Raw genomic sequence first — 21,027 nt, 5'->3', positions numbered from 1 at the left:
AAATCTGATTAAACGAAACGGATCTATATTGGTGTCTTTATGCAATGGGCAAGGCGGTACACCTGCAGACAGTCCTCAAAGACGTTGGGATGATTCGTGGCAAATTGTAGAGATGGCTGCATATGGAAATTTTTTATTGACAGGCGTACAACCATTTTCACGTGATGAACTCCCTGGCTATACTAGTGTGGGTTATCGTAGCTTAGAAAAAAGCTTTGCTACTGAAAATTTGCTAGTTCATATTTTCCAGAAGGCAGAAAAACCGGACCCAGTTAATATGGCATTGAAATATGATTTATATTTTAAAGATCTGATGGAATTTAAAGATACCATAGGTTGGAAACAAATGACAGCCAGACTTTCCAAGAAATATGACTTTTATGTGCCTAGTATTTCGTCCATTTATCCATTAAGATATGTCTTTGATATTACATTTTGTATAGGCCCAGAATTTACTGAGTTGAATTTTTACCTCACTCTCTATCGATTTGCAGGTAACCTAATTGAAGTTGTAGATTTTCTAGGCACGTACAAATTTCCAACATCTGACAAAGTTACTAGAACGTATAGGATAGGCTACCGATCGCCTTACTTCCCGTTGTATAGAACTCGCGTAATCGATATTCATAAAAATTATGTGACCAATATCTTGGAAGATCATTTAAATGTTACTGTAACCAAATAATATGAATGATTTTAGGGTTCCTGATATTGCTTGTTGTACAGTTAAGATTGAAAGTATTTATAAAAAATATAAAGGGGTGAATAAATCAAAACTTTTTCATACCTTACAGTTGTTATTTCTCAAAATATTTATTTCCTCTTCAACCATGTTTGTTACTTGTGGTCTTACAGTTAATGCTACGCCATGCAGTCTCTAAGAAGACTAGGAACATCTTCTCTGCTTCGAACTATAATCAGAATACAAGACATTCTACCGTCTTGTCAGGCAGTGCATATACTAGATCCTTCCATTGCATACGAGATTACAAACAGATCCTTTCATAATGCCAGCTGCCTATACAATGGTCAAGCTGCTGTAGCTTTGAGACATAGAAAACCCAAAGCACAGGGGGCCACCAATCAGTATTTTATAGATATGAAACAGGCACGTAAAGTATATTTCAAATTCACTACTAGGATGTAACTCTCGAAACCTTGCCTTAATTTCTGTGTATAATTTTTGTGTCACATCTCAAAATAGGTCTCAGTAATAGCTGGGAATGGAGGAGATGGCGCTATTTCTTTTTTGCATCTTTGGGCTAATGAATTTGCCGGGCCAGATGGTGGTGATGGAGGTAGCGGAGGTCACGTTATTTTTCAAGTAATTTTTTCATTTTACAAAGGTTCAAGTTTTTTAAGTAACGAATTATGAATCTGACTGATTTATTTCTTGACACTAGGCAAATATATATTTTTCCAGGCTTCTACAGATGTGAACAACTTAAGCCATGTAAAATCGATTCTATCTGCACCTCATGGTGAGAAAGGACAGAACAAGGACTGTTTTGGCAAGAACGCTGACAATTTTGTAGTCAACGTTCCTGTTGGAACAATAGTGCGTTCTTTAGAGGGAAAAATTGTAGCAGATTTGGGCAATGTTGGAATGATGTTCATAGCAGCTAGAGGTGGTGCAGGAGGGCATGGGAATGCTTTCTTCAAGTCTGACATTGAACAATCACCAAAGATTAGTGAATACGGAGCTAAGGGGGAAAGCTTTCAGTATTTACTAGAGTTGAGAAGCATGGCCAATATCGGATTGGTAAACTAAACTTTTGTAAACAATAACGAATTTCATTATATGAAATGCAATCAAAAAAGTTTAATTTTATTCAGATTGGTCTACCAAATGCTGGAAAAAGTACGCTACTTCGTGCTATATCAAGAGCTAGACCAAAAGTTGCACCTTATCCGTTTACAACATTGAAACCCCATGTCGGAATGGTGCAGTATAATGATTATGAACAAGTTGCTGGTAAATAATATTTCTTACATGTGATGTTGATTTTTTCGAAAACGTGGGTGTCCATAAGTGTACAAGGAAAATTTTTAACAACAGTTGCAGACTTGCCAGGACTCATAGCAGATTCGCACAAAAATAGAGGATTAGGTATAACGTTTTTGAAACACGCTGAGCGATGTGCAGCTTTATTAATTGTTTTGGATATGTCAATGGATGAGCCTTGGGAAGATTTAGAACTTTTACAGTACGAACTTCAACAGTTTAGCAAGCAATTAGCTGACAGACCAGTAGTTGTCATAGCCAATAAAATGGATCTACCTGAATCTCAGGTAATCTCATCATTAATTGGTTGACATTTGTTTTATGTATAATATTTCGTTTATAAGTAATTATTGCATGTATAATTATTTGACTGTTATTGCAGGAAAACCTAAACGTGCTTAAAGAAAAGACTCAACTCCAAATCGTTCCAATATCGGCAAAAATGGGTCAAAATCTTTCAACACTAGTAGCAGAGATTAGAATGTTATACAACAATGAAACAGGCAAAGATTTTTACGGACAAGATAGAAATAAACGAGATGAACATGAAATAGTTTAAAAAATTTGTAACAGTGGATGGTATTTAATAAACATTTTATTATAAGTTCACAATTTTTTGACAAATTGTATCAGATTGCACTATCGGTAATCTGTACTCACTGATGAAAAGTCTTTTTCAAAATATAACGTATCTTTCCATAATACAATGATTGTTTAAGTCCACTAAGAAATACCAACCACGCTTGGTGAAACAGTAGTTTTAAGGCTTGTACCAGATTCGAATACAAAAATAAAAGTTAAATTTAATAAATAGTATTTAATGAATGGTACGAAAAATAAACATTCAAAAACTCTGTTTCAAATCAAATGTTGCAATTATTTTAATTATTTATTTTCTTAGAATCACCGTGATTCTTTACTATTTTATCACAAATCTTGAAGCTTTTAACAATCTCTTGTACTTCAGGTTGATGTAAAATAGTTAGAAACCATCGGTTCACGTTTTGATACGGTTTTCTGGACTCTGGATCAAAGACGTGTTCATAGAGTGGTAAAAATGATGTAAACACTGCGATATCAGCCAATGTAATTTTTTCCCCAACTAAATACGTCTTTGTTAACAGAATAATGTTTAGACTATTCAGCACTTTTTTACAATCTTCTTGAGCAATCTTAGATAACTTGTTTGAATTCACAGCTGTAGAGGAATCGATACTTGGTAAAACCCATCCCAATACTGCCGGAAGGATATGATTATCAGCGTAGCTCATCCATTGAATCACCTCACTTTCAGCAAACACATTTTTCGCACCTTTCAACTGATCATTTGACAAATAAAAAGCAATTGCGTTAGCATCTCGGAGAATTACGCTATTATCTTTTAGAACTACATCAACGTTTTCTTTTTTCGTGACAAATTCAAAAGTTATTTTCTTGCCACTATATCTAGCAGCTATTTGACCTCGGTAGCTTTTAATATTTCCACTGGTTGCATAAAGTGTTGGTCCTTCAACATTACTGCTATATGCATCTTTTTTCATAAGCTCAGTACCGCCAGATGGGATGCCCAGTTTCGAATTTGCAAAAGACTTTGCAGTTTCCAATGCTTCATTCAAACATGAAAAATTTGGGCCTGAAGCTTGAGCTGACTCAGGTTTGCCCCCGCCCTTCCCTTGCATTAGCGGAGCTACTGCTTGTATCCATTCATTAGCTTTCAGTCCTTTGGCTACTGCAGACTGAAGAACCAGAGGATTGTAATTATATTTTAGGTGTGATCATTTTTTGATTGATGTATTTTTTCTTCCTTCCAAAATATAAAGATAAAAAAATTCATTACCTTTGGTACAGCACTTAGAGCAAAAATCTTTTTAGCATCATTGTCGACGCTGAAGAAAAGAGCACTCGTTTCTGGAGATAAAGATTTGACTTGTTTTAAAGCTGAATCAAGCGCTTTTGTGTTACTGTAAGCTTCCAATAATTCAACTAGAACAGCAACTCCAACGTTTCGTTTAATTAGATCAGCAGTTTTCTGAACTACTAAATTAGCAACAGCAGCTTTAGCTGCACGTTCTTTATCATCGATGGATTTCTTGAGAGTCTTCAAAGTGTTTCTCATCTCATCCTAGTGAAAATGATAACATTTTTAAAACCGAATTAATCAATCAAACGGATGTTTTACAGGCTTACCTTTTTCCAGTAAGGAATAATCGCATGTGACACATCCTCTGTTAAATCAACAATTGCTTTTACATGCTCCTTAGATTTTACTCCAGTTTTATCTGCTTCAATAATTGATTTTATTTTATTTAACTCATTTTCTAAAAGCTCAACTTTCTTCAGTGCTTTTGTTGCCTCAGGGCCTGTCAGAGCCACAATTCTTCTAATTCCCTTAGCAATGGCTTCTTCACTTGCGATTACAAAGTCACCGATATGTCCGGCATGATGTAAATGACTAAAGCAAATTCAGTCAATCAGTGACAAAAATATTTTCGTATTAAAAATTTCTTAAACAAACTAAACACCTACGTTCCTCCACAGAATTCAACGCTAGTCTTAGTACCAGCAGTGCTTAGAGGATTTTTTTCCAATTCTTCTACAGGTATTCCAATACTGATAATTCTGACAGGATCAGGATATGTCTCTTCAAACATAGCACGTAGTCCTTGAATAGTTTTTGCAATTGCTAAACCACTTTCTTTAGCATAGATTGGGTTATTGCGCTGAATCAGCTGCTTTGTGTTAATCTCCGTTTGCTTAACTTGCTCAACAGTCATAGCACCTAATTTTTACAGGTTATGATTAGAGGTATTGTTAACTTAAATTCAGAAGAAGTATAGACTGAAATTTTTCTTACCTTTGTTGGTAAAATCAAAGCGTAATCTATCTGGTGCAACAAGAGATCCTTTTTGGTCAGCTTCCCATCCTAAAACGGTACGGAGGGCATAGTTAAGGGCATGAGTTCCAGTATGATTACTCATAATCAATCTCCTCCTAGCCGTGTCAACATTCAGGTTGACTTTATCACCCTTCTTCAGGATTCCTTCACCCACAGTGCCAATGTGCAGAACGTAGCCACCTCTAACTTGGACATTTTTTATGCAAACCTCCGTGCTCTGCGTGAAAGTTAATTATGTTTATATGGTTTTCCTAGTCACAGCAAGCAAATGTTTAGCAATTTATCGAATCATCCCCACCTCATCTCCGACTTTTACTAAAAATCCTTCATCGTATATTTGTCCACCTTGTTCAGCATAGAAGTTGGTCTGATCAAGCAGAACTCCAACTTCTTGACCTGAAGTCACTTGCTCAACAAACTGTTTGGCAAATCGAAGCGCAATTACAGTGCCAACACACGACGCAAACTCATATTCAGCATTTTTATCAGAAGACTTTGCTTTGTAGTTATACTTATGGCTATCATTGGTCGGCTTTACGCCTTGATTTTGTAATTCTGTGATAGCATGGACATCCAGATTGATTTGATCGTCTACTCCTCCAGCTTTGCCTTGAGACAACAACTACAAAAAAAATCATGGTGATTTAATAATTAGATTTCGTGTCTAGATAGGGATACTAGGACATATTCACAATCAGTAGAGCTATTAAAATTATAATTTTCATTTGCCTGTGCTTGCTTCTTGGCTTCTTCGTAGCCTTTCATATCTATGGTCAGACCTTTTTCCTCAGTCATAAGCTGCGTCAAGTCAACTGGAAATCCATAAGTATCGTAGAGACGCCAGGCAACGTCACCCGGAACAACGTTTGTAGCTTCGAGCTTTGCCATTGTTCTATTTAGCAAATTTCTTCCTCTGGATAAAGTTTTTAGAAATTGTTGCTCTTCCTCGTTGATTACATCAATTATTGATTGCGGGTCCTTTCTAACTTCAGGAAAAACGTCACCTACAATGATACAATGTAAAAGTAATTAACGAGCTCTAAACGATTACTTTCAGCTACTAACGGTCAGTTATTGGAGCCAATCAAATTTACCAAGCAGATCAACGACAGTATTCACCAAAGAACCAAAGAATCCAGGTTTAGCATTTAGCTTTTCAGTTGCATATCGAACAGCACGTCGAAGAATTCTTCTCAATACATATCTACATACAGAATAGCATAATACAGGCCATTAAATATTTGTGATTTTGATTGGTGATATTACGTAGTATATATTTGATCTACCCTCTGCCGGTATTGTCAGGCATGCCACCATCTGCCAAGGCAATTGTAATAGTCCTGGCATGATCTGCTAATACTCTGTAAGCCATATCAATGCCATCTGTATCCTCACTGCCAACTTTACCCTGATAGGTACGAGCTCCAGTTCCTTTTTGAATCATGTCAAAGAGTGGCATAAACAAGTCAGTATCGTAATTAGCTCTCTTCCCTTGAATCACGGAAACAAGACGCTCCAGACCAAGTCCACAATCTATATGTTTTTTAGGTAAGGAACGAAGACTACCATCCGACTCTCTGAAACGTATACACATACAGTCACCCTAATCATGTGATGATTAGACAGCGTATTTGCGCGATCATCAGTTCACCTGTTGAATTGTATAAAGACAAGATTCCATATTTCCAGAACATCTGGATCATCCATATTGACGAGATGAGGAACTTCCCGACCACCGATACGGTCGAAGTGTAATTCACTGCATGGACCGCAAGGTCCAGTTTCTCCCATTTCCCAAAAATTGTCTTTCATACTGCCAGGTAGAACGTGTGAAGGTGGAACCCTGAATATTTATAAGTAAATGATCTCTCGAATCGAAATAATTCCATCTGACGCACAAGATTTAAATAAATTTTTCATCAACTGATGTTTCCAAACGAAATTCATCGTATGCTGTGTAATTTATCTAAAGACGTACTGCGTTCCGAGTATTTGATAGTTGGAAAAAATTCATATAAATAATCAGTCTTTCAATTTAGTTACCCTAGTGAGAGCCAGATCTGTTTACATTCTTCGTCAGGCTTAAGCCCAGACTGCTCATCGCCGCCAAAATAAGTAACATATAAGCGATCGCTAGGCAACTTGAAAACCTCTGTAAGTAGTTCCCAAGCCCAGGCACAAATTTCTTTCTGTTAACAGTTCAAGGAACCATTTCATTGAGAACTACAAGCATGAAATGACCTGTGCCAAGAGTTCATGAACTTTAGAGTAAGTTTTACCTTAAAATAATCACCAAACGACCAGTTTCCCATCATTTCAAAGAAAGTATGGTGATATACATCTTTTCCTACATCGTCCAAATCATTGTGCTTACCTCCGGCCCTAATACATTTCTGCGTATTCACCACACGGACCCATTTAGCCATGTCGCTATTGGGATCGACAGTGCCAAGAAATATTGGCTTGAACTAAAGGAAGAAAGTGTGCTTACGATTTTATCACAAAGGAGAGTTGAGTTTGAGTGTTTAAATTTTGCTTGAAATTAGCAATTGAATACAAAATGACATTGATAGAATTTAAAAATTATTGGATACATTCCTCACACCATTATTAAGTGAGAAAAATTAATTTTACCTGATTCATCCCGGCATTGGCAAACAATAATGTTGGATCGTCATGAGGTATGGTTGCGCTGGAGTGAACATATTCATGATTTTTCGATTTGAAAAAATCTATAAAAGCCTGGCGAATCTCTTTAGCTGTCATTACGGAGTTCATCTTGCCGTCTCTAATTTTTATTTCACTTCCTAAAGGTAAATTGAACGATTAGAAAAATCGCAACTCTACTCAAAATAACATCAAATAATTATTGAGTAATTTATATCCATCCATATGGCCTCGAGTTAGGGGTGGAATGAATTGCCGTATTAAGAAATGTAATTTGATGGTAGGCCAATCAAAGTATGTAACCTCGTATTTCTATTCTTCAGATTGAAATTATTTAACACGGGTTAGGCTTGTGTATTCATTTACCTAATTATCAATGCGAGGGATTCACTCTTATCAGATCACCGGATGTCCTTCACTCTTGTTATTTATTCCATCTACTGTGTTCTCTTCGGAATCGGTCCAGCTTGCGTTGCACCATACACGTGGCTGGACGTTGCAGTGAATAAATACTGTGGACGTTAGACTGAACTCAAAGAGTGAAAGGCAAAAAAAACTGGAGCGAAGTGGGATTTTTTTCTACAGAAACGCCTTCGGTTGTACGCGAAGTACGCGTAAATTACCGGATTGAATTTTTTTCAGACTAGGTATGATCAGCGGTTATTTTCATCGGCAATAAAGAGTACAATTCTGTAACCAGAAATTCGTCGGAACCGGTAGCCAGTTCCGATTTTTATTGCGTCAGTAACTGGGACTAGCCGGCGGTAAACGGTGTTTTGTTTGGAACTTTGAGGTTACTTGGTGATTAAAATCTAGAAAAATGCCTTTTATGAAAGGACCAGCGCCCATTAGAAGGACCATAAAATACTTGGAGAGCGGTCGATTGGTCCTTAAAAACAAAATAAAGATATTATCAATAAACTACAATACGACCGGAGAGACTCATCACGGTGCCAGGTAGCTACTTTGAGGTTAAGAGTTGTTCTGCATCCCAGAGATAACACATTTTTTGAGCAACCTAAACTTTGTTTGTGTACAGGGACTTCGTATTTTGGCACTTGCCCCAGCTACAGTACAAAAATCCGAACGTTCAGATTGTAACGTTTAAGAACATGACTCCATCGCCATTTATCAAATGCTACTACGGTGGGTTCTGAATTTTTCATCGCATTGGTGACAAGCATTCGTTTCATATTAATAATTATTGAACCCTTCTAGATGATGGAAGACACATGCTAATTGATATAGACAATACCCAGAAAGAAGATGTACTAGAACATCTGATCGCTGTAATTGGAAAATCTCAGAAACAATTAGCTGAGGAAGCAATCATTGCAGTGAAAAAGGATAATCCTGCTAACTTTGGCATAGGTTGCGAAAAAAGTTGTATCTGCGAAATACCAGGACAGTTACCTTGCCCAGGATTAGTTCCCCTACCATTAACAATGCGGGGCAAATACAAGAACCGTGTAGACTAGGATTATTATTTAAAATTATAGTTTAGTTATCTCTGCTATAATATTGTAGCCTAAAAGTATAGCTATAAAGTATGTGATTTGGAAAATGCAGTTTGGTTCTTCTTGTATATATTTCTTTTATTGTAAAAATGTCATAATACAGTGTAGGAAAATACATGTACGTCAAATATGATACATAAAGTCAATATTCAATGGAAATAGTTGTACTTATAACACTTGTCTTCAAAGACTTTATTAGCATAGGAATCATTTGCAACAATTATGATCTCTTAATCGTGGAAGGATTGTAAAAAAAATCCATCCCTCAATTTATATTACACATAACAATGGCAGACCTCATGACGATTTTCTGAATTATGAGTTCATTCACACAGGTTGAGAAAATAAATAAATGAGTGACTATTATGCTAATGGATGACAGTACTAACTAAATTTTATCTGTATAGTAATTCGTCAATCAAGACACATTCAGGGTTGTTACAAATTCTCGTTATTTGAATTGCCTTGCTGCTCCGGATCATCTACACCGAAACTGTTACTTCCATACGATTTCAATAATATTCGCACACAGTATGTGGTAATACATTATGCCGGTGAATTACAATCCATCGATGATTGTACAATCAGTTTTCAAGTTTCATGTTACGTGAGAGTTCCCTGACTTTTACCAATCTGCCAGGTTTGTAACAACCCTGCAATTAACAGGATAAAATATCTCAAACGAGTTGCTCTCATTTTAGGATCGATTATCTCCTTGGCCGAGGTCGACTATAGGGCTTATTAGATTGATATCGTGAACCCCTGTGATTGTGATATCGATTAGAGGTGGACGGCTTTATATTTTCAGGACTCTGATATTGTTGAAGAATTGGAGTTCCAACTAACGGTTTGTTGAGTTCAAACTCCTCCTCAGACTCATTCATCATCTTTAGTTTGGCCTCGATTGCCTGGATTGCCGTCTCTCTGCTAAAAATTGATCGCCAAAGAACTTATTATTTATCGAATTACTCTTACTCCTTATGCTAGTAAACTTAAAATTTATACTCTGTGCATACCTCACTTTCTTGTCTTCTTTCTTGGCGCCTGCCAGTGCCGGAATATCTATCTTTGGTTTTGGTTTCTCCATATCGCTCTGGAACAAGATATAGTTTCTTTACAATTTATCTTTCCTGTTTATCTGTATTACAGGATATTGCACACACCTCATTCACACTATGGGCCCATCTCACAACGATGGTCTTTGCTCCGATTTTTATGTTGTGAAGAGCATCTTTGGCCTTTTCCGCGTCATAGCTCGTCTCGTAAGTTACAAAGGCATATCCCCTGGGCTGGCCAGCTTGTGGCCCAGAACGGTGGAATAGGAGGTCAAACTTTTCGATTTTTCCATGTTTTTGAACGAGTTTCAGGAGTTGGTACCAGTTGACAAATAGACAGTTAATTTTTCTGGTTCATTGGGTAATTTTCTTGGCAGAAAATCTTCCATATTGAAATTACATTTTAATACTTACTCATTAATTCTAGGATCTAAATTTCCAACCCACAATCTTCTGTCCTCTAGGTTATTAGATTTAGCACAATCCAAGGGTAGAGGAATTTGAAGGCCGGTCTAAACAGTAAAATTATTCGGTTATTCTAATCGCAAGATAAAAAATAGCTAGATCTATTTACGTATCCCTCGCCGAAAATCAAAGCTAAGAACAAACAGCGAAGAGCGTTGTATGTATACACTTACGTCCATAGCGACTCCAAGTGACTTACGGTCTGCAGTCAGATTAAAACCTTACAGAAATAACGTATGAAGCTCTACGTTGGATTATTGATTCAGTCGCGTTTAAATTCCTCAACAATTACTGACGGAGAAACGACTCTCCTTAGATATCGAGGGAACGACGGGGAATAAGAAAATAAGAATACGAGACGTAACACGAGAAGACGACGGGACGTCAGTCAGACGTCACGGGACGAACGGCCCGACGCTAGGCTAAGCTAGCTGCTTTGGTTGGCGGTATGTTCAGTCGCCTACTAGCGCGGCGCAGTCTTATTAAAGATGGCCGATGATGCGATCAATTAATTATTAATTACCTGGACCTATCTCACCTACCTATCTCCCACTTCCCTGCAAACTTTCCGACTTTCCTCGCATGCGAGTTTCAGTTGCAGACGAGTTTACCGATCAGGCTTTAGTTGAGATGACAGGCAGGCTTCAACAATAGTGCGTTTTCGAGTCTGAATTCGTTTCGTAGGATGACGTCGTTCAGTAACGTCCAACGTAGTGATAACAAATTTCTCCTGTTGGAATAGTGCGTGTTAATAGATGATTGCTCAATCCTAATAGGCACCGTTTTCTACTTACGTGTGTGTCCAGTCGAATGTAAACACGACCCAATCCTTCGAGAAAGCTGTCATCAAATTCTACGGAGTGCATATATTTCTATTCCAAGTCACTGAAGTTACGGCCAAAATGGCTGGACAGTCGTCGTCTCAAACCCAAACAGAAACACTTTCCGAAAAAGATATCAACGATGGGGCTCAGGTAAATGATAAACGACAATAACATTACGTAATACCATAATCACTCGGTTTATTCATTACCGCAACGTGTCACTTACCTCGATTCGTGTTTCGTCCACTTTTCACCCCTCGATCCTCCGTTTCAATGTAGAATTTAAACAGATCGAAATAACTTTGCGAGAGCGTTAGTAGATGTGCGGCTCTTTGACATTAATCGTAGTAAACTGAGTGGTGGGCGATTAGGAATGCGTTAATGGGAACTAAAGGTGACTCGACATTTTTACAAATCAACGAAGACGTTGCATATTCCAAATTACGTTTGTTTTGGATATCTCCGTTTGAAGTTTAATATCAGTTGTAGTCGTGCCTTAAATCATACCGTAAGATACTTAAAGAGATAGTATCAAGGAGTAGATTTATCATCATGTCTAGAGTGATGAGATCATCAGTTGTAGTCAAAGCATTCGATCAAGAGAAAGCTAAGATTTTTATGACAGCTAGTTTCAAGCCCTTCTCTACATCTGTCGAAGAAACGTCACCACTTTCTGGCGTCCGAGTCTTAGATCTGACACGTATTCTGGCTGGACCATATTGCACGATGATCTTGGGAGACTTAGGAGCTGAAATTTTAAAGATCGAGCGTCCGTTAGTGGGTGACGAGACGCGTAAGTGGGGCCCACCCTTTTTTCAAGGCACAAAAGAGTCGACATACTTCGCGAGTGTAAATCGCAACAAAAAAAGTCTTTGTATCGACATAAAGAAAGGCAAGGACGTTATTTATGATCTAGCGAAAAAGTCTGATGTATTCATTGAAAACTATGTCCCTGGCAAGCTGGCCGAAATGGGCTTGGACTACAGGTCTTTGAGCGAAGCAGCACCAGGGCTGATCTATTGTTCGATTACTGGCTATGGCTCTGAAGGTCCGTATGCCACTCGCCCAGGCTACGATGTGATTGCGGCTTCCTTGGGTGGTCTAATTAATATAACAGGTCCCAAAGATGGAGAGCCCTGCAAAGTAGGAGTTGCCGTCACTGATATGGCCACTGGTTTGTATGCTCACGGAGCAATAATGGCTGCGCTACTCCAAAGGTTCAAAACCAACAGAGGACAGTGGATCCAATGTAATTTACTCTCTACCCAGGTCGCCAGCCTAGTTAATATTGCTTCTAATTACTTAAACGCTGGTAAGGAAGCTTCAAGGTGGGGTACGGCACATGAGAGTATTGTACCTTATGAAGCATTCCCAACTAAGGATGGATTTATTTCTGTGGGAGCTGGCAGTGACGTACAGTTTTTAGCCCTGTTAAAAATGATGAATCTAACTAACTTGGAGAAAGATCCCAAATTTAGAACAAATATCGATAGAGTAAAACACAGGGTAGAGCTCATCAACATACTTAGAGATAACTTTAAGACCAAAACCAGTGATGATTGGTCTGAAATTTTTCGAGATGCTCCCTTTCCAAATGGACGTATCAATACGATTGGCCAGGTAAGCCCTTGCAACGAGAGAGCTGGAAATCTTTATACTGATTTTTTAAAACTATTCTTGGTTTATTGATTCTTAGGTATCTGTTAACTCGTGTGTTATAATTCGATTTTCCAGGTCTTTGACGATCCACACATTAAGCACATAAAGTTGGTCAAAGAAATGATCCAACCAAGCATAGGAAAGGTGAAAGTTGTCGGTCCGCCAGTGAGCTACAGCTATGCTGACAATTCTGTTAGATCGCCACCCCCAATTTTAGGACAGCACACCAATGAAGTCTTGAAAAACGTTTTAAAGTATTCAGATGAGAAAATATCGAGATTAGTGACTGAGAAAATAATTCAGTAAATAACTGCGCTGGAAGATTCAGTTGAAATATGAAATTATTTGAATATTTTCAGTATTGTAAACACAAGTAAAAATAAAACAGTATTTTTAGATTTTTCTATTACTTTAGCATTGCGAGCTCGCATTGATTACAGATGTATGAATTGCAGAAAACAAGATCTTAATAAGTATTATCTGAGCAGCACATAGTGATAATAATAAACTGCTTCATGGAATATGGTGTTCTGAATATTCGTTTCCTTTCTTATTTTATGCTCTGCCATGTTAAATTCATTAATTTTGCATTCATAAGTGTAATGGTGATAAGAATTTACCCAGTTTAATATGTATATCACAGAAATTGTCTCACACTGGTATTGTTTCAACTCATTATTCAAGATTATGAATAATAGGTACACATATAGACAGTATTTTATATACAGAAAAAATAGAGCCAGATTTCACTGGATCATAAATTAATCTTCTGTGATCAATTTCTTTGTTTCAGGATATACCAACTATGAGATTATGTTTACGTAAGCCAAAATCCAGTAAAAAAGTTCAGTGGACACAAGGAACTGTCGATAATGAGCATATGAATAAAAAAAAGTCTAAATGTAAATTTCCACTTAAGTACACGCATATAATCAAAATTAAAATTTGACTCGCTTTTCTAACATAATTCGTAATCTACAGGCTGCTGTATATACGAAAAACCAAAAGAATTTGGTGAGAGTAGCTCAGAAGACAGCGATGATGAGTGTGAGCACTGTCATGGGCACAGAGATATTCATCATAAGAATAACTCGAATGAAAATGAGGCACCTCAAGGAGCCATACCGTCTCAACCTGGTACATTTTTTGTATTTTATACTTTGTATGATTTTTACCGTTTTTACAGGATATACAGAAAATTGTTTATTTACATTTAACGTTGTGTTTCAGAACCAATTGCTACAGGATCTGCCTAATTTTTAAGGGTTGAAGCATTTTTAGAAATGTTGATAGGTAACCCAATGTTGGCTTCGCATCTTAGATTTGAGTTCATTGTTAGGTTGACAAGGTTATATAAAATTTTGAAGGATATTTTGCCAGATTTTTTATACGGAGTCTTTTCACCTTTTTTCCAAGCGATATTACCTATTCACTTGGAGGATAGATCTGTCTTAAAAATGTAGCCATATTCGTTGCGTAATTCCATGAACATACTAGTAGATGAAGAGATTTCTGACACTTCATTTAAATAACAAATAGTCAGAAATGCAACATAGTAAATGTGTCAAAATCAAAATTATCAACTGCCTTCTGAGTTCTAATTGCTGATTTTTATCTACTTTCTAAACAGCTTATAGAAAGCTGTTGTGCTAGTTAAAATTTGCAATTGCTCTGTATTTGACGCAGGCAATTGCAGTTTGTGTATAAATAACTATGATGTAATAGTTACATTGATGAGTTTTGTCGAAGTCTTGACTTCCAAAAAATTTCAAGGTGAAACAAACACTATAGTCGATCAGTCAATCTTTGGAAATTATACACGTTCATATGATAGTTGAATTACATACTGTAGTGAAACTTCGTGTTTTGATCTATACCCATGATATGTCATTTCAACTGATGAAATAATCGTGAGAGAAGGGAATACAAATCTTCTCTAACTAATAGTTTTACCTAGGTCGTAATGTTTTCAATCTTCCAATTGTAGACACATTGTCTTGGGTGTTGCTCAATATTTGTTGGGTATTGGTTGTGCGTTGTATATGTAATGAATATTCTTAGGAACTCTTGTATAAAATTGAGATCATTTGATTAATTTATTTCGAAATCCTAATTTTCAATATTTGTTTTTTAGAAACTGTTATTTCTACTTGACATTAAATAGTTTCAGTCGTAAATTAAATTACAAGGAAAAATTATTTAACGAATCAAATTTGTAGTTTTGCTTTGTCAATACTTTTGCTATACTTCAAGCTAAATAATGGAGCACAATAAATTTATTTTCGAATTTGCATAATCGAAAGCTCCTATAACATAAAATATACAACTAAGTAACTTATTATGCAATACAAGTGCGAAAGAAGCATAGGTCAAGCACATTGAGTCCCACATTAAAATTGAGTATTTGAATGCATGCTCTTTTTTTGAAATATTTCGAAATCAAATTTAATTTATCGTGATAGAAAGGAATATATATTTTTATACAAGGAAAATTATTTTTGAATAATTTTCAAGAGATGTTTAGTTCACAATTAATCATCGTTTGCTGTAATTCCTTGTCATAAAAGATAGCTATATTTCGCTTCTGAAAAATTCATCTAATCAGCATTCCATGTATTTTTGATGTACAAAGGTGTCCTTTCACGGTTCACTGTATCATACATGTAATGAGTAAAAAAAAAGAGGGAAAAAAAAACATAGTTGTAAAGTGTGGAATTAAAATTTTGAAGGAAAAGCTGAACAGGGAACAGAGCTCGTGACGTTAGTATTATGTTTATTCTTAAATTAATGTACAATATGAATTAAGTACGTCTTGTATACTTCACATCAACTGATTTAATTAAGATACGATTTGCAATCGACATATAAAAATTACATATTTTTGCTATTTACAGATCGACTTGATGGTGAATCACAGAAATTTTTTTCCCCACTGCAGACTAAATACAGTTTCTGGAATATAATATTTTCATCTATTCCTTGTACTTCCATTTTTTGAATTGTAATTTACCATGCTAAACAAATGACAAAAAAAACGTTCATCATGAAAATTCATTAAAATTGAAGTTATTGTAATTCAAGACTATGATGTCACGTCTTGCGCATTGCAACTTTTATGCCGGATGTTTCTGTCGTATCTAATACGTCATCAATAATGGAATTGTAGCATGCACGCTTGTGAATCTACAGTTATATATGCTGCAATATCTATAAATTTTAGTCAAGTTACAAACTATACTTCAAAGTAGAAGTAATTCAAACAACTTATAACGAAATTTTCAGTCGTGATTCCTGCACGAAAAAGTGAAATCTTTGAAACCAGTAGATATTCATACAACTGAAGAAAACCGTTCACTTGTACATATTAGTTATAACCCTACACCTAGTGAAGTCACAACATTGCAAATTGTTAATAAACAATTGATCTTTCGTTTGTTCAACTTCCAAAATTTTAATTTTCCAAAAACCTTCGCATCAAAAAAAAAACTCAACCGAACATCAGGTTTCTTTCACAGAATTTCTGGCCAGTTGAGTTCGATCAAATATTTTCCTCAAGAAACTTGGACATTAAAAACAATACGATAGTATTAAATACAGTGTTTTTCGAACATAAGTCGAGGTCTCTGGTGCTGGTTTGCTTTAAAAAATTTGTACTCAACTGATATGAGCGATTGACTTTACAGGTATATTTGAAGAATAATTACTGAAATAAAGTCTCAGAATCAGAAGTCAACTTACATTCAGGGCCGACTTATGTTTAATACAATACAGCATATATTGATGTATAAAATAATTGATGTATTACTCAATCAACGTATACTCATGTACATAAGTAAATTAGCTGCAAGATAAATATTGGTGTCAACAAAATCAACCAGATTTCTCTGTCTAATTGAGTTAAAATGGCTGTTAATCGCAATGTAGACTAGTTACTCAAATTTTTATAGAGTAAAATTGCACTATTCTATAATAGACATTGTACCTTTTATGAATTCAGATCATATTTGGTGCGATTAGATTCCAATCCTTTTTAAACTCTACACCGGTACTTCAATTTATTTTATAATCATTCCAAAATCTAACTTCCCGAAAGGACTTCGTGAAAAGCTAAATTAGTAATTAATATTGCGCAAAGGTTTTTAAATTGGAAATTGAATAGCTTTTAATCAGTCAACGTTACAGCTGCTCCTGTGATACCGGCATCGTTTTCTTACTTCCAATCCCCTGCGATACATTTCTTCATTTAATCCCAGCTCTTTGACCATCGATCGACTTCGCCAAACTTTAACTGTGTAGTCATCGCTGGTGGTCACAAGCATTTCAGGATCCTTCGGATTAAATGCAACAGAGTTTACGACATCAGAATGCGGTAGTTTAGCTAAACATACTCCGTAATGTCGATCCCAAAGATAACCATGCTTATCCTCTGCTCCACTAGAAAGTACATTTAATCAACATTTACTATTATTGATATTTATTGTCTTCTTTCAACTATTTTTGACAAAGACTTTAATATTGCTTATCATTATTGCACATCATATCATTGCTCATTAAGGACAGAGATATAGTCTTGAACTTGATTGAAAGTGAAACTTGGATGAGTTATAAATAGTGGTAGAATAAACCGTAATTTTGTCAGGTAGGTCGACCTCGGTGTCAGATATACTAAGGTTTTCCCTATCTGTACATCGTAACTTTCGCTATTTTTGAAAGGTTAACATCGTAAAAATATACACTGTTACAAAAAGAAGAAGATCGCAAGGGCGAGTATTTCTCAAAAACTCATATTTTACTTAAAATTCTGCTGAAGTTGTTTAAAATACATGTAAAATATGCGCGTGTAGACTTACCTTGCAACATATTCATTGCAAACATCTAAGAATATAAAAAAACATTCGTGATTCGGCGTGTAAGCCTTGTGCGCCCGTAGCATTGTACCAACTTGTTTCAAAGTAACCAAATCGATAACATGAATATCAATTTCTTGAGCAATTGGTGGTGGTTCCAACGGGTTTGTGATAACGTAGCCCCTTGGCCACGGTCTTGTATTAACATACAAATATCTGGGCGACAAAATCAATCCTGAATTATGATATGACTAAACTAGTATTATAGAAGTGGGTTCAATATAAATTAACATTGCTAATTTGCTGTTACATTTATGAATTAGGTTTGATTCAATCAATCGTGAAACACACCTGTGATCTGGAGATAAACTCATTCCGATAACATGACCATGAAGATCTATGAGATGATCTACTTTGTCAAATTTATCGGCGACAGCATTATAGTCCAGCCAATTAGGCTCGGTTCTAGGTGATCTGCAATTTTGTCTCTCGCGCTCACGTTCTCTCTGGGCAATCCTCTCTTTTAGAGAAGGCCCAGGATCAAGACGTCTTGGAAAACTCATCGGCTTGATACGTTTAAAACCAATTTGGTGGGGAGTGTAAGTTTTTGACCCAGTCGTAAAAATGAGATACTTCTCCGGGCTGTCAGCTAAATCGTCAGAGTCACAATCCTCTCCATCTGATGACTCTGTAAATTTAAATGCGAACAATAATTAATAATAAAATCATTTTCAAAGAAGTTAATTTCTCACTCACCTGTTGTCTCGCTTTCTTCTTCCCACGTCAGATCATCATTTTCGCAACTATGATCTGTCGTATCTTTTTCGATTTCCACTTGTCGGTAATTTTCGTTGTACTGAATGGGACTTGCATACTCAAACCCATCGCCGAGCCTTCGCCAGTTAAGAAACCCACCTTCCAGTGTGCTGTATCTGAAGTAAAAAAAAAACCACAAGATTGACTCTACCTTGAAAAATAACTATGATTGACTAAGGTCTTAAGTCAACTCACTGCAGTCTGGATGACGCATGATGTAGAACTTCAGGTTCTTCAGTCTGCTGTTGACCATTATTTGAAGACATGGAGGATAGCTCTCTATGGCTTGGCGGATTCCCTTTCTCTTCTCTGACATCAGAAGTTAATGGTTCATTTTGCTGAGTTTCAGTTTTCGGCGATGCGGGGGATAAACAATTAGCTACCATCACAGCTCTAATCGAGGATGCATTGCTGTTGTAAAATCTATAAGAAAAGGTCACATTACATAAGAATTGTTATGTAAATCTTTTCCTTTTTAATGCAATTCCACTCACCGATACAATTGATTCATTATCGGTACATGTTCGCTGGCGGACTCTTGGCTAGCTTTGTTCAGCCATAACACACTTGTGCTAACCAAGTGTGCTAACCAGTGCAGATCTCCGCTTAGTAAGTGTCGCTCGCTGTACCATGTGCCGAATATGTCATAGGGTTTATTCACAACTCTGCACTGAAGTTCAAATCCAGCTGTAAATAAATTTGGAAGTGCAAACATACCAAAAATCTTTTCTTGACAGTTTGAAATTGGCTTTCTTGGCATTAAGCAATCAGAATCCAAGCTCACAGATCATAGGCCATAAATAATATTCTTGACATTTCTCAATTGATTTAGTTTCTAGTTAATAATCTAAATTCGAAATTTGAAATTTCCATAGAATGAAGAACACAATATGTTTTCAAGTTATGGTCGGAAGTTAGAAGGGTGATATCAGAATCCTAAATTTTGGATTTATTCGAGATTATACAGACAAGTCATTGCCACTTTACTGTTCTAAAGAGGAGTATTATTCTTTGTAATCCATACTCACGCTCAAGACTAAAGACTGCAATTTCTCCAGAGGTACTGTGGGGAGTTCCAAAGTGAACTCCAGATACAAGAAGCAAGGTATCGGATGAATTGAATTGAGAAAATTGTGTGTACTTCCAGCTAAATGTTTTCATGTCTCGATGGTATTTAATACTTGCTGGATAACTACTGTTCCATACCTAAGAAATAAATATAAATTCGATGAAAGGTGCTGTTCTCAGCGGAAATATTGCAAGACATTGTATACAAATTTAAAGTAATATTGACCAAGTGTGCAATTGACAGAATTCTGAGACACTGGCTCAATTTCAAATATTTGAAAATAAATTATAGTATTTAACAAGTTTTTACAATTATGTAGCCGTCTTTGGAGCATGTTGTGAACATTTGCCCATTATGCGAAAAGCTAACGTGCAGTACTTGGTTGGTGTGTTCTTTGCGGACCTCGGTTTCCAACAACGGAGTGTGGTAAGTAAGCCGTTTGAATTCTTGAAGCCAAGAAGTTTTGCCTGTAGCAGGCAAAAAATGTTCATCTTTGATTTAATTGCGCACTGTTATTTTCCAAATGCTTATTTATTTTCACCATCTATAAATAGATAGCTTGGTGGTATTGCGTTTAACTTACCAGGCATAATGCTCACGTTCGGATCGATTTTGTAGGTTTGGTAAAAGAGATCCTTCCAGAGGAATTCGTCTTTGCAAACCCTGTGCCATGTTCTGCATACTTCTCCAACTGTCAGCAGCTCTTTTGGCGTAAGATATTGAAAAATGCTTAGAAGTACGGAGTCTGGCAGGTACCACCAAATGTCATGGTTATCGGAATTCTCCGTGTAATCTGTAAATGAATTTCTACTGCTAAGCGGTTGACCGCCTTCAGCGGAATTAAATGTACCGTCCATTTCAGCGAAAGTCCTAGCTCAACTCTTTGTATAATATCACGGTTCTTTGTTTACTATAACAGCTGATGCCTGTCATCCTCTCTAAACCGCAGATCGAGCTTTTCCCTCCTGGTGATATCTGTGGGCCAGGAAGGAAGAGGGGAGAACACATAACTCCGTACTACGGTTTTCTGCACAGGTCCAGGCACTTCGTCTCTAAAATTGTGACGGAAGTGAACCCGATGTTGTGAATTTTTCCCGGTAGCGCTGGTGACGGGGAGGCCAATGCACTTGTAGTAACGGCCACCGAGATTGCAGCGCTCCGGTTTTTGGCGTACAAACTAAGAAGTATAGGCCTTAAAACGGTTACG

General features: G+C 36.6%; 6 protein-coding genes across 11 annotated transcripts; 3 read left to right on the top strand and 3 right to left on the bottom strand.

The window, feature by feature from the left end:
* Positions 1-868: 868 nt before the first annotated feature.
* On the top strand, positions 869-2,842 carry LOC124298374 (mitochondrial ribosome-associated GTPase 2). Its single transcript, XM_046750273.1, has 6 exons — positions 869-1,108; positions 1,205-1,324; positions 1,424-1,762; positions 1,837-1,975; positions 2,060-2,292; positions 2,388-2,842. The coding sequence occupies exons 1-6, from the start codon at positions 869-871 to the stop codon at positions 2,562-2,564; spliced, it is 1,248 nt and encodes a 415-aa protein (XP_046606229.1). The 3' UTR covers positions 2,565-2,842.
* LOC124298367 (alanine--tRNA ligase, cytoplasmic) lies at positions 2,573-8,063 on the bottom strand. Its single transcript, XM_046750262.1, has 14 exons — positions 7,935-8,063; positions 7,536-7,708; positions 7,181-7,369; positions 6,945-7,090; positions 6,553-6,744; positions 6,188-6,478; positions 5,996-6,105; positions 5,631-5,905; positions 5,200-5,523; positions 4,860-5,118; positions 4,532-4,784; positions 4,193-4,457; positions 3,843-4,127; positions 2,573-3,741 (listed from the first exon to the last, which is right to left on the bottom strand). Exons 2-14 carry the CDS (start codon positions 7,677-7,679, stop codon positions 2,887-2,889), a joined length of 3,588 nt encoding a protein of 1,195 aa, XP_046606218.1. The 5' UTR covers positions 7,680-7,708; positions 7,935-8,063; the 3' UTR covers positions 2,573-2,886.
* Positions 8,064-8,369: 306 nt separating this feature from the next.
* LOC124298378 (probable 28S ribosomal protein S25, mitochondrial) lies at positions 8,370-9,327 on the top strand. Its single transcript, XM_046750280.1, has 3 exons — positions 8,370-8,525; positions 8,608-8,714; positions 8,787-9,327. Exons 1-3 carry the CDS (start codon positions 8,389-8,391, stop codon positions 9,044-9,046), a joined length of 504 nt encoding a protein of 167 aa, XP_046606236.1. The 5' UTR covers positions 8,370-8,388; the 3' UTR covers positions 9,047-9,327.
* Positions 9,143-11,059, bottom strand: LOC124298377 (probable RNA-binding protein 18). Its single transcript, XM_046750279.1, has 5 exons — positions 10,779-11,059; positions 10,555-10,652; positions 10,249-10,462; positions 10,102-10,178; positions 9,143-10,012 (listed from the first exon to the last, which is right to left on the bottom strand). The coding sequence occupies exons 1-5, from the start codon at positions 10,782-10,784 to the stop codon at positions 9,793-9,795; spliced, it is 615 nt and encodes a 204-aa protein (XP_046606235.1). The 5' UTR covers positions 10,785-11,059; the 3' UTR covers positions 9,143-9,792.
* A 391-nt stretch (positions 11,060-11,450) lies between these two features.
* LOC124298373 (succinate--hydroxymethylglutarate CoA-transferase-like) lies at positions 11,451-16,528 on the top strand. Of its 4 annotated transcripts, XR_006906788.1 has the most exons (7): positions 11,451-11,579; positions 12,055-13,049; positions 13,164-13,232; positions 13,882-13,990; positions 14,070-14,225; positions 14,319-15,848; positions 15,983-16,528. XR_006906788.1 is itself a non-coding variant. In XM_046750272.1 (6 exons), exons 2-6 carry the CDS (start codon positions 12,156-12,158, stop codon positions 14,342-14,344), a joined length of 1,254 nt encoding a protein of 417 aa, XP_046606228.1. In that variant the 5' UTR covers positions 11,451-11,579; positions 12,055-12,155; the 3' UTR covers positions 14,345-16,528. The 4 variants fall into 4 exon arrangements, 1 of the variants encoding a protein (XP_046606228.1); XM_046750272.1 differs by having other exon boundaries at positions 14,319-16,528; XR_006906790.1 differs by lacking the exons at positions 14,319-15,848; positions 15,983-16,528 and having other exon boundaries at positions 13,164-13,342; positions 14,070-14,209.
* LOC124298370 (F-box/WD repeat-containing protein 5) lies at positions 15,721-20,874 on the bottom strand. Of its 3 annotated transcripts, none has more exons than XM_046750265.1 (10): positions 20,732-20,874; positions 20,404-20,613; positions 20,130-20,287; positions 19,780-19,957; positions 19,246-19,438; positions 18,947-19,174; positions 18,692-18,867; positions 18,287-18,623; positions 17,939-18,151; positions 15,721-17,522 (listed from the first exon to the last, which is right to left on the bottom strand). In XM_046750265.1, the coding sequence occupies exons 1-10, from the start codon at positions 20,826-20,828 to the stop codon at positions 17,255-17,257; spliced, it is 2,058 nt and encodes a 685-aa protein (XP_046606221.1). In that variant the 5' UTR covers positions 20,829-20,874; the 3' UTR covers positions 15,721-17,254. The 3 variants fall into 3 exon arrangements, with proteins under 3 accessions (XP_046606221.1, XP_046606223.1, XP_046606222.1); XM_046750267.1 differs by having other exon boundaries at positions 20,671-20,867; XM_046750266.1 differs by having other exon boundaries at positions 20,404-20,867.
* Positions 20,875-21,027: the final 153 nt, after the last annotated feature.

Source organism: Neodiprion virginianus, chromosome 2 (assembly GCF_021901495.1).
Source record: "Neodiprion virginianus isolate iyNeoVirg1 chromosome 2, iyNeoVirg1.1, whole genome shotgun sequence".
In the NCBI taxonomy this organism is placed as follows: domain Eukaryota; kingdom Metazoa; phylum Arthropoda; class Insecta; order Hymenoptera; family Diprionidae; genus Neodiprion; species Neodiprion virginianus.
Note: the sequence above shows the minus strand (reverse complement) of the source record. Positions and strands in the feature narration are given on the sequence as shown.